The 12,356-nt window shown below is 39.3% G+C and overlaps 1 protein-coding gene across 1 annotated transcript in view; it reads right to left on the reverse strand.

Moving 5' to 3' along the window:
- Positions 1–12,356, reverse strand: part of LOC126471204 (KICSTOR complex protein SZT2-like) — a 525,225-nt gene that overhangs the window by 67,321 nt on the left and 445,548 nt on the right. Inside the window, exons 31-32 of the mRNA XM_050099318.1 lie at positions 11,586–11,835; positions 6,041–6,182 (exon numbers count right to left, since the gene is read on the reverse strand). Of these exons, the coding sequence (XP_049955275.1) occupies positions 6,041–6,182; positions 11,586–11,835 (392 nt within the window). The remainder of the gene's footprint in view (positions 1–6,040; positions 6,183–11,585; positions 11,836–12,356) is intronic.

The following is a 12,356-nucleotide window of genomic DNA, read 5'->3' on the forward strand; positions in this document are numbered from 1 at the left end:
TTTTCGTCTCCCTTCACTACCTGAATAATTTCTTTTATCTCATCATACATTTCATCAATTTCTTCGTCATCTGCAGAGCTAGTTGGCATATAAACTTGTACTACTGTTGTAGGCGTGGGCTTCGTGTCTATCTTGGCCACAATAATGTGTTCACTATGTTGTTTGTAGTAGCTTACCTGAACTCCTATTTTTTTATTCATTATTAAACCTACTCCTGCATTACCCCTATTTGATTTTGTATTTATAACCCTGTATTCACCTGACCAAAAGTCTTGTTCCTCCTGCCACCGAACTTGACTAATTCCCACTATATCTAACTTCAACCTATCCATTTCTCTTTTTAAATTTCCTAATCTACCTGCCTGATTAAGGGATCTGACATTCCACGCTCCGATCCGTAGAACGCCAGTTTTCTTTCTCCTGATAACGACGTCCTCCTGAGTAGTCCTGCCTGGAGATCTGAATGGGGAACTATCTTACCTCCAGAATATTTTACCCAAGAGGACGCCATCATCATTTATCCATACAGTAAAGCTGCATGCCCTCGGGAAAAATTACGGCCGTAGTTTCCCCTTGCTTTCAGCCGTTCGCAGTACCAGCACAGCAAGGCCGTTTTGGTTAATGTTACAAGGCCAGATCAGTCAATCATCCAGACTGTTGCCCCTGCAACTACTGAAAAGGCTGCTGCCCCTCTTCAGGAACCATATGTTTGTCTGGCCTCTCAACAGATACCCCTCCATTGTGGTTGCACCTACGGTACGGCTATCTGTGTTGCTGAAGCGCGCAAGCCTCCCCACCAACAGCAAGGTCTATGGTTCATGATTATTCCTACAGATAATATGGGAAATCTTCTCTTCCACATACCATATTTTCTCTCAACAGTGTTTCCAGTTTTAATATGAGACCTGTTATATCGATGCTCTGCTTCATTTTGCAGATTTAAAAGTTTAACACCTTGTACTTCCCCGGTTCTCTAGTACCAAAACTGTCATTTCCTCTTATTTTATCCACATCCCCCTGAGGCTGGCAATGCTGCCCCCTTACATACTCCATTCCCTCACACCTGAAGCATTTTATATTAGCTGCAAACACTGTCCATTTACCACAGGTCCAATTACGGTTATTCCCTGTAAGATTACATTCTACAACATCATACGCACAGGTGGACTGTGCAATAAGAGGAACAATGTGAAAAATACGTTGCAGGATATTATTGGACATGGGGGCACACGTATTGATTGCCAGTAGTGATCTGGTGAAACATAAGCAATGGGATCCACCATGGTACAGATTGCATGGAATGGGGGATAAATGGGGGATAAAAATATCATACCATTAAGATCGATGGACATAGACTTTTGCCTATATATGATTCAATTTAAACAGTGTGTAGAGAGAGTCCCACATGTGAGTGAGGGCTACAACATGGTTCTAGGATTAGATTTCTTATATCAGTATTGTGCCACAACTGATCTTCAGTATCATAGGGTGGAACTTGACGGGAAAATGTTTCAGTTAGGTGAAACCAATGCCAGTGTAGCAATGTCATGAAGGGAGTCTGTCACAAATGACGAACTGATTAAACTGCGAATGATCATACTAAAAACTGATTTGAACAATTGTGCACCAAATGGCACTGGAAAATCACTCTGGGTCAGTGTTGGGTCTAGTTTACTGGTAGGAATTTTGTCTGTGGTGGAACCATTAGATGAGAATGAAGTATTAGATCAGACAAGTTGCTTAGTTAAAAGAGGTATTGCACAAGTACAAGAAATGAAGGGTGAAAAGTAAGTATCTGTTTCCATACACAATTTTAGTGCAGAGGACATAGGGTTATTAAAGGGGTTGTTAATTGCTAATATGGATAACCTGGAGGAAGAAGAATGGGACACAAGGGGTGTCAGCCATGGAAAATCACCAGATCCCATTGAAACAGCATTATGAGGAAAAGTGAACCACCTAGAGGAAAGCAACAGAGAACAGATAGAAAACTTATGTTTGGAATTTAAGGATGTATTTTTGCCAAAAGGGCTATTACCAGCTATGCATATTGCACAGCATCGCATACCAATGGGAAATGAATCCCCAGTCTACCACAAACCATACAGAATACCTAGGTACTTACAGACAATATTGGAGGAATTTATCAATCAACAGCTGAAAGATGGAAGAACTGAAGAAAGTAATAGAGCATGGATGGAACATGAAAATATAGGTTTTGTTGTGATTATAGGTTAGGTTAGGTTAGTGTTTAACGTCCCGTCGACAACGAGGTCATTAGAGACGGAGCGCAAGCTTGGGTTAGGGAAGGATTGGGAAGGAAATCGGCTGTACCCTTTCAAAGGAACCATCCTGACATTTGCCTGAAACGATTTAGGGAAATCACGGAAAACCTAAATCAGGATGGCTGGAGATGGGATTGAACTGTTGTCCTCCCGAATGCGAGTCCAGTGTGCTACCACTGCACCACCTCACTCGGTTTGTGATTATAGACATTTAAATGAGAAAGGCATAATGGGCACCTACCCTGTGCCAAACAGCACAGGAACCTAGGATCATTTAGGGGGATCCACATATTTTTCAACAATGGATTTGAAGAATGGTTATCATCAGACAGAGGTTGCACCACAAGATTGACACAAAACACCATTTTCGACAAACTGGCAACACTATCAATTCAGAAGAATGCCATTTGGATTAAAAAATGCACCTGCAACATTTCAGAGGTTGTTGGATGGAGTACTCAAGAAGTTTAAAACCACGGCAATCCTTAGTGTATCTCAATGACATAATTGTCTACGTGAGAGATATGGAACAGTATATGCAGTAATTAAGGAAAGTATTCCTAAGGCTAAAAGCAGCAAAGTTAACAATTAGTACAGAAAAGCATAACTATGTGATGGGAGTGGTACCATACTTAGCTCATATCATAAGTAAAGATGGGGTTAAGACAGACCCAAGATTAATCAGAGCTGTATGTGAATTTCTTGCACAAGAACCTATAAAGGATTTGCAATCATTCTTAGGAGTCATGAACTATTATCATCGGTTCATAAATGGATTTGCAGATATTGCCAGACATTGACACAATTGTTAAAAATGGGTACTAAATTTCCGTGATCAGAAGAGTGCCAGCATGCTTTTAAGGAGCTAAAAGAAGCTTTGACACTGAGTCTGATATTGGTATTTCCAGGTTTTAATAGAGAATTTATTTTATCATGTCATACCTCAGACCAAGAACTTGTCTATGTGTTGTCATAGAAGGCAGAAGGTGTAGAACATCCAGTAGCTTATGCATCAAGAGAACTACATTTTGTATAAATAAAGGATTCCACAATTGAGAAAGAGATGTTAAGCCTTATTTATGGAATCACATATTTCAAATGTTATCTGTATGGTTAAAAGTATAGAGTATTGACAGATCATGCAGCATTAAAATGATTGTTGGGGTTAAAAGATCCTTCTAGTAGGTTGACAAGATGGGTAGGAAAACTAAGTGAATTTGATTTCGAAGTCGTGCATAAACCTGGGAAGAAGCACAGAAATGAGGATGGCTTAAGTAGAAAAGTAACAGTATTACATACTGGGGATAATGAACATAAGGAATGGCAAACTGCACAAAGAGCAGATAACGAATGTAAGCAGTATTTTAAACAGTCACAGTTTTGTATGCAGTATGGGTTGCTATACAGAGAAACCAAGTTGGGACTGCGGGTTGCAGTACCATTGAAGCTAAGGAATAGAGTGCTACAAGAATCTCATGATCACAAATTAGTGGGTCATAGAGGTTGCCGATCTACCAACAGAAGAGTAGCAAAAAGCTAATGGTGGAGGAAAAGGCAGAGGGACGTAAACCAGTATAGCAGAACTGCATACAGTAGGCACAGAGAGCAGATTTGTGTTGAACAAGAGGTTACCTGAGGCATTAGCACCATTCTAATTTCTGGGGATTGATGTTTTAGATCCATTCAATAAAACACCTGCTGGGAGTACATATGTACTCACAATCATAGATAATTTTTCAGGATAGGTGGAAACGGTTGCAGTGCCAAACCAGCAGGCAGCAACAGTGGCACAAGCATTTGTGAAAATTGTATACTGAAGTTCGAAGTGCCTGAAAAAACAGTAACAGATCAGGGGACAAACTTCATGTCAGATCTACTCATGGAATTGCATACGTTATTGAATGTGAAGAAGTTAAGGACGAGTCCTCTCCTTCCACAAGACAATGAAAGAAGTGAAAGACTGAATAGGACAATCAGGAAGATGCTTGGATATGTTGAGTCACATCGGACCAACTGGGATGTCTATTTGAGGTATCTTGTCTTCACCTACAACTCAAAACAGCATATGAATACAGGATTATTGCCACATGAAGTAGTATATGGTCGTACAATGCCATCACTGTTCAACATATTGAAAACGAAGAAAGGGATGACTGGAAATTCTGTTAAGAAATTTGCCAGACTGATTGGGGAAATTTGGAATAGAATACAGGAAGAAGAAGTGGGCCATATGGCAAGAATGCCATAGCTTTTTTCCGTCATGGTATTTAGAAGTAGGCTATTCTACCCCAGGAACCTTCTGGGTCTGCCGGCCGCTGTGGCCGAGTGGTTCTACGCGCTTCAGTCTGGAACTGTGCTGGTGCTGCGGTCGCAGGTTCAAATCCTGCCTCAGGCATGGATGTGTGTGATGTCCTTAGCTAAGTTAGGTTTAAGTAGTTCTAAGTCTAGGGGACTGATGACCTCAGATGTTAAGCCCCATAGTGCTCAGAGCCATTTGAACCATTTGAATTTGTCTAACATGGCAGCCGTCATTGTCAATTGAAATAATGAACACATAACACAAAACAAACATGCAATATGCAGTGTGAGAGATTTACACAAAACATACATGTAATATGCAGAGTGAGGAATAGCTCATAACGAAATTCTGTTTTTATAATGGGAACTAATTGATTTCAATGTAAAGGAAGCAGTTGCCACAGCAGATATTCATTGGTAATAAGTTGTGGAATACATGTGTAGAATGCATAAGGTGTTCAGCATGTTGGGATAAATGATACAGGATGTAGAAAATAAATTTTTACATTGGAAATACAGATATACAGAAATTTCTCAATCATTACTCTTATACCACATGCATGAACTAGGAATTGATAAATAAACTGATTATAGTAAACAGGTGTCATTTTGTATGTGAAACAGTGCATTTCCTTCATGTAGGATAAAGAGTTAATCAGGAGATGATCCCAGACTTGGAAAATCGTATCATACAGCATGTTTTCTGTGGGTCCTTCGGAATTTGATCGAGGACCAAAAAGCAGTCGTAAATAGCAGTGTCGTTTGAGCTGCTGACATTTTGTCACATCAACAATGATGACAACTTACAGTAGTGTAGAGTAACAGTTATAAAACTGTACAAAACAGAATGAACATTACAGTTCAGAGTTGAAATAGCCAAACTTACTGGAAAGAAGAAACGAAGAATGCTATCTTCAGGTGCCATGGCGATTGGCACCATTTACTGGAGTGTCAAATGTGGACTCTGTGTAACTATGTACTTTCAAATTTTGCGTATGTTCTATGACACATTAAAAGATAAATAATGAAAAAGAATCAGGTTAATCTGCAACATGATAATTCCTATACCTACATGATGGAAGAATTTGGCGGGCATGGTTGGAAATCTGTACATGTTCTCTCTGGGTCCAACTGCAACTACTTCCAATTAATACTAGCTTGACTTTATAAAATCTGATATAGGGAAAATATAGGGTTTTACAAATAATGTGGGGCTGTGCAGCTCCAGCAGAGTACTAGAGAAGAGGTACTTGGAAACTCAGAATTGTGGACTAAGTTCGTCCACAAGAATATAAATTTTACTACACATTTATAAGGATATGCACTTTCAGTGGCATAGGTTTTCTTTCTACACTCTAATGTCTCCTTGCCTTAAAAAATGGTAATCATAACTTACGATATGACCTTTGTATTCAATATAGACATTGCACGACAAAGCATTCACTGCACTGACCTACCTTGGTAAAAACAGCAATGGAGTTAGACAATAATGAATTACTCTTGAATGACTTTTAAAGACATCAATAATATCCTCATCCAGTGGTATGTTTGGAGTAGCACCGCGCGTTTGCCACATTATATACAGCTTCTTCTGGTCTTCTACAAAATTAAAAAGTAGATAAGGTGCTGAACCAATCCATCATAAATGAATAGTGAAATGAAATATGACCATAAGAAAACTTCCACTTGACATAAAAGTTACATAAACACAGTAGTTATGAACTAATAAACTTGTGGCATTCCATATCACAAAATCTTTCATAATCAGAAGATATGCCAATAAAAATGCATGCACATATAGCATTATATGCCTGAGAACAACGAAATTTCAATTTGCAGAGATTTAGCGAATGACCTGACAGAAATATAATTGGATTGTAAGCTGAAACATACATCATGAAGTAGATTACTGAAACTGAATCTGCACTCTGCTTCCACATTCTACCTTCTGTATAATGTGAGTCACAATAGGAGCACACATCCATTTACAGTAGAGGTGTTAACATAATTTTTTAAAGTGTAAAAGTTCATATTTTAAAGTAACATACATGTTAGCAACAGAAGGCTTGATCATAAGATGTGTAAAACTGTTAACAATGATGTGTTTATGGTATATAGCTTTTAAAATCAAAAGCAAAACAAAATAAGACTTGAGAAAATATTAATAACTACTAATGAGTTACTAGACAACCGATAAACTGATTTTAATTCAGCTGAGATTTCAACCATGTGTATGAAGTATAGTCATCATATTATGACAGGAAAACTCTTGTCATCATCCCCCACATAGAATTTTATAGGCACATGAAACAGCAAAATGAACCAGATCACAAGTGGATCACACTAAGATAAAATTGTAAAATAGGCAGCACACTTTCACATATTTGTAAGATAAATCCAAATGATCCAACAATGATTCCATCATGAGGAGCTGTGTGATAGGCAATGAAGTATTCACACAATGAAGTATTCACAGAGATATTGTGTCCTTCAGAGCTGTCTTTAAATGACATTTTACAAATTGTGGAAGGTTTTGAGTTTATGTATGGAACAGAGACAAATTGATCAGGTTCTTATAATAATACTGGATTGCAGTCAAACTTGGGTAAACAGGAATTTCCAGTTCAGCAAATCATGATATTTGTTAACTCATATAAAAACATGCATAAATACCAATATAGGGTGAACTTCTACATATATATACTCTGGAAACCACCTTACAATGCGTGGCATAGGGTATTTCGTGGATCACTATCACATTCACACTGCCCTGTTCCATTTGTGAATGGTTCATAAGAGGAACAATTGTTGGTAAACTTCTGAGTGAACTTGATCTCTCTAATTTTATGGTCATAGTCTTTTCTTGAGATATACATAACAGGGAACAATATATTGGTTGACCCCTCTAGGAACATACATTCTCAGAATTTTAACAGTAAACCACACCTTGATGCAGAACATTTCTCTTGCAGAATCTGCTGAGGAGTTGGGTGTGCATCTCTGTGACACATTCCTGATCTCTATTTCCTCTGCCAGTCCTATCTGGCATGGCTCTCGGACTGACAAGCAAAATTCAAGTACCTGTTGAACGAGAGTTTTCTGTGCTACCTGCTTTGTGAGTGGACTAGCTTCCTGAGGATTCTTACAATGACTCTCAGTCTGTCATCTGCCATAGTTGCAATTAGTTTTATGCAGTTGTCCCATTCTAAATTGTTCAGTACACATACTCATAGATATTTTATGAATGTGACTGCTCCCAGTTATTGTTCTGTAATAGAGTAGTAATATTAGAATGGGTCTATCTGCCTGTTTATGTGCAATACTTTGTGTTTGTTGATGTCCTGGGTTAACTTCCAATCCCTGCACCAAGCATCAAGCTCTGCAGATTTTCCTGAATTTCGGTGCAGTTTTCTAGCAATGCGACTTCTCCTTATGTAGCAGTATAATCCACAAAAAGCCCCATGAAACTTCCAACATTAGCCACTTGGTCATTTATATATATTGTTAAAAGTACTGGTATTGTAACATTCTCTTTGGGTATACTTAAAGTTACTTTTATGTCGGAAGATTTCTCTCCACTGAGAATGACATGCTGTGTTCTTTTTATTAGAAACTCCTCAATCCAATCACACTGCTGGTTTGATATTCCATATGCTCTTATTTTGTTCATTTGGTGATAGTGTGCAACTATACCGAACAAAACCCAGGAACACAATATCAACCTGACCGCCAGTATCTACTGCTGTCATGGATAAACAGCGAGAGCTGGGATTCACACAATCATTACTTTCAAAACCCTTGTTAATTGTCACAGAAGAGATCTCCAGTCTCCAGAAATGTCATAATCATAAAACATGTTTCAAAATTCAACAACAGACTGATGGCAGAGATATAAATCTACAGTTTTGTGCAGCTGTTTGAAACCCTTCTCGAAAATGGAAATGACCTGTGTTTTTTTTCTTTCCAAATACTGAGAACACTTCGCTGCTTTGTGTGGAGGCACCCACGTCCCATTGGCAGCCTCCTACACATTAAGCACCCTGGGGTCTTGTCAATGGGGGTTGGTCCATTTGCGGTCTCGAGTCCGTTGCCACAGCCAGCTGTTCCGATCAGGCCACCTCCACTGACCCCCTCGCCATCATTGCCTCATCCATTGTCGGCAGTGGGTCTAGCCCCATCTCCTCTGCACTAGAACATGCCTGCTGATGATGACACAGAGATGGTGATGGCACACTGTCATCAGGTGCTGCACAGGCCCACCACCCTCGGGCATGCCCACATCTCCACACATTTCGGCCCTACGCTTTGGTGCCCGCCTGGCACATCGTCCCACCCGCACCGTCGGTGGCAGCTACTGCCACTCCAAATACAATGGATGTGTCTCTTGTTGAGCCACCGGTGTCTCCTCCATTTTCTGGGTTCCCTCTTCAGTGAGGGAGAAGTGTGCTATATCCTGCTACTAGTCCATGTGAGTGTGAGTGCACTGAGTGTAGTGTTACCATGAATGTGTACTTAAATCAACCAACAACTGTATCAGTGTGGGCTGGCCACTAGAGGCACCTGTAGGAAGTGTGCACACAGCACAGTCTCCACTGCACTGTCTACTGGCGACTCATGCCTACATATTCACTCTCACTATTTTCTTTCAGTTTTTATCTCTAACATCAGTTGCTCTGTTTGTCACTTATGTTGTACCTTCTGTATGATTCTTTTGTCTTGTGTGGAGTCATGAGAGATTTATTTCCATTATTGTTCAGAGGTTTGTGAATAAAGCCATATTTGTGTTACTTGGATTGGTTTCACATATTACTATACACACCACCAAAACATAATTAATGTACAGTAATGAAATATATTTGTCTAAGGTGACATATTTAAGTGATTAACACTGCAAGATCACAGGTTAATGTAAGCATAAGATAAACCACTGCAAATGTGAAAAGCTGCTAAATTAATAAGTATTGTAACCACCAGAATGTTGAATGCAAACATGCAAATGTGCATGGATTGTGAAGTACAGCTGCTAGATGTCAATTTGTGGGATGGAGTTCCATGACTGTTGCACTTAGTTGGTCAAAATACAGGGATGGTTAATGCTGTTTGTGGATGAGACTGGAGCTATCATCTGATGATGTCCCATATGTGCTCGATTGAAGACAGATCTGGTGATCGAGCAGGCAAGGGCAAAAAGCTCAACACCCTATAGAGCATGTTTGGTTATAACAGTGGTATGCAGGTGAGTGTTATCCTGCTGGGGAACATCCCCTGTAATGTTGTTCATGAATGGCAGCACAACAGCTCGAATCACCAGACTGATGTACAAATTTGCAGTTAGGGTGCGTGAGATAACCACGAGAGTGCTCCTGCTGTCATACAAAATTGCACCCCAGAGCATAGCTCCAGGTGTAGGTCCAGTTTGTCTAGCATGCAGACAGGTTGGTTGCAGGCTCTCAACTGGCCTCCTCCTAACCAACACATGGCAATCACTAGCACTGAGGCAGAACTGGCTTTCATCAGAAAACACAGCAGAAGTCCACCTTGCCCTAATATGAGCTCTCGCTTGACACCAGTGAAGCCGCAAATGGCGGTGGTTTCGGGTCAGTGGAATTTACACTATAGGGCATCAGGTTCAGAGCTGTCCTCGAAGTAACAGATTTGTAACAGTTAGTTGTGTCACTGCGATGCCAACTGCTGCTCAAATTGCTGCTACAGATGCAGTACTGTGCGCCAGAGACATATGCCGAACACGACGGTTTTCCTCCTCGGTGTTGCGACGTGAGTGTCCAGAGCCCGGTCTTCTTGTGACTGTACATTCTCACGACCACCACTGCCAGCAATCGTGAAGAGTGGCTAAATTCCTGCAAGCCCATCTGCAGTAACATAGAAGGAACATCTAGCTTCTCGTAGCCCTATTACGTGACCTTGTCCAAACTCAGTGAGTTGCTGATAATGGCATCTTTGTTGCCTTAAAGGCATTCCTGATTAACATCAACTCACCACATGCAATCTGAAAGGTATCTAATGCTCATGACCATTACAGCATGTATTTAAAGCAAAGTGATTTGCATCCTCATAGTGGCACTACTGGTATCACTCTTATGCAACTGGAATGAGAGTTGAAGAGACACCATCCTTTAGATGTAGAAACATGCCTACCAACTTTCATTTATGACGTCAAGCTCCAAGCCACTGCTTTGAATACTGCCTCATTTCCGAGATAAAATGTGGGACCCATGTGTATCCCACAGCAACAAATCAATACAAAAATTTGGTAGGTTTATTTTTAAAACAATCCAGACATTTCTACAAAACAATTTTTGAATTTTACTTCGGTTGGTATTCAACAAATGTGACAAGCTTCTTGAACAAAGTCTTCTCATAGTTAACACTCTGCACAAACTGTACCACCCTCATGACTAGAAGGTCAGCTACATCACACACTTGTGATGTGATGTGATGTGGGATTATCAAATACCACATCGTGTCTTTTCTCAAACTCTTTAACTGAGGCTGCAGTTTTTCAGTCACCGAAAGAGAATTACAGTATTATTTTAAATTCAGTTGTCCAACTTTTAACTAATGAAAACATAGGAGCAGACTGCTTATAAAACTTCACGAATAGCACATATATTTCCATTAGCGATAAACTAAGAAAGTACAGCAGCACGGTAATCCAGTCATCTATTTGAATGAAGCACACACAACACAATTATATTAAATAGCCAAATAAATAAGACTATTCAACAGATTAAATTGACACTTAACTTACATTACTACACAACATGTACCAACATAACAAACACAACACTTCATTTACATCATTGCAAATTCTATACCATACCAATAACTTTTCTTCTAATCATTGTATTCCTACTCAAGCATATGTTCCTTTTTTTTTGTGAGAATATGGAGAAAAATATTGCAGGAGTTATAGCTTTTAGCTACACATAGTAATATCCGAAAGTGAAAAAAAGATTGTGAGATTACTGAACCAAAATATACCTCTCTTGTCCATATTCCGTGCTTCCATCATTTGCTGAATGATATGGAAAACTGGATCAGAGGTTGACGAATTTTTAAAGGGTTGTCGATTGACTTTACTGTCACGAAAAACATTTCGAGTTACTGCATTGAGGGAATGTGTGCTCGACATCTGACGCCGAGAAGGTAAATCTTTCAGCAGTGCTGAAGTTGGTGAAAATTTTATTAGTTGCTCCACTTCTGTCATGTGCGACATGTAGATATTCATGCTCTATAACAAAAGAAATAAAGTTACTTCATATGTTTGCAGACAACCGAATAGCGTGAATAACACACGTCTATTACAAAAAGATTATTTGTTACTACAGAGAAAGAGAATGGGAAGGGGGAGACAAGAAGTATGGGAAAGGGGAGACAATAAGTTATACAGCTGGAGAGGGTTTAGAGGAAAATGGATACAGGTGGGCAATAATTAGGATACATTATTAGTTAGTCAGTTCAGCTACATGCATTAGAAAACTAAAAGACAAACAATTTATCTGAGAAACTGAGATTTGAAGCACTGAAAGAATCCAGAAAATAGAAATCATTAGTGTCTGTGAACAGAACTAAAAATAGTTACAATATAATTTAGAAGAGGAACAACTAGGTCAAGAACTTTATATAGATGGCTTTTGTCAAACAACTGAAATAAATAATATATAACTGTGCAACATTTTTCTTGACTGTACAAGGGAGTTTAATTATTACTTTCCTCTCCCTTCCAAAATCTGAGCTTTAGAGATGAAACTG

Source organism: Schistocerca serialis, chromosome 3 (assembly GCF_023864345.2).
Source record: "Schistocerca serialis cubense isolate TAMUIC-IGC-003099 chromosome 3, iqSchSeri2.2, whole genome shotgun sequence".
Classification (NCBI taxonomy): domain Eukaryota; kingdom Metazoa; phylum Arthropoda; class Insecta; order Orthoptera; family Acrididae; genus Schistocerca; species Schistocerca serialis.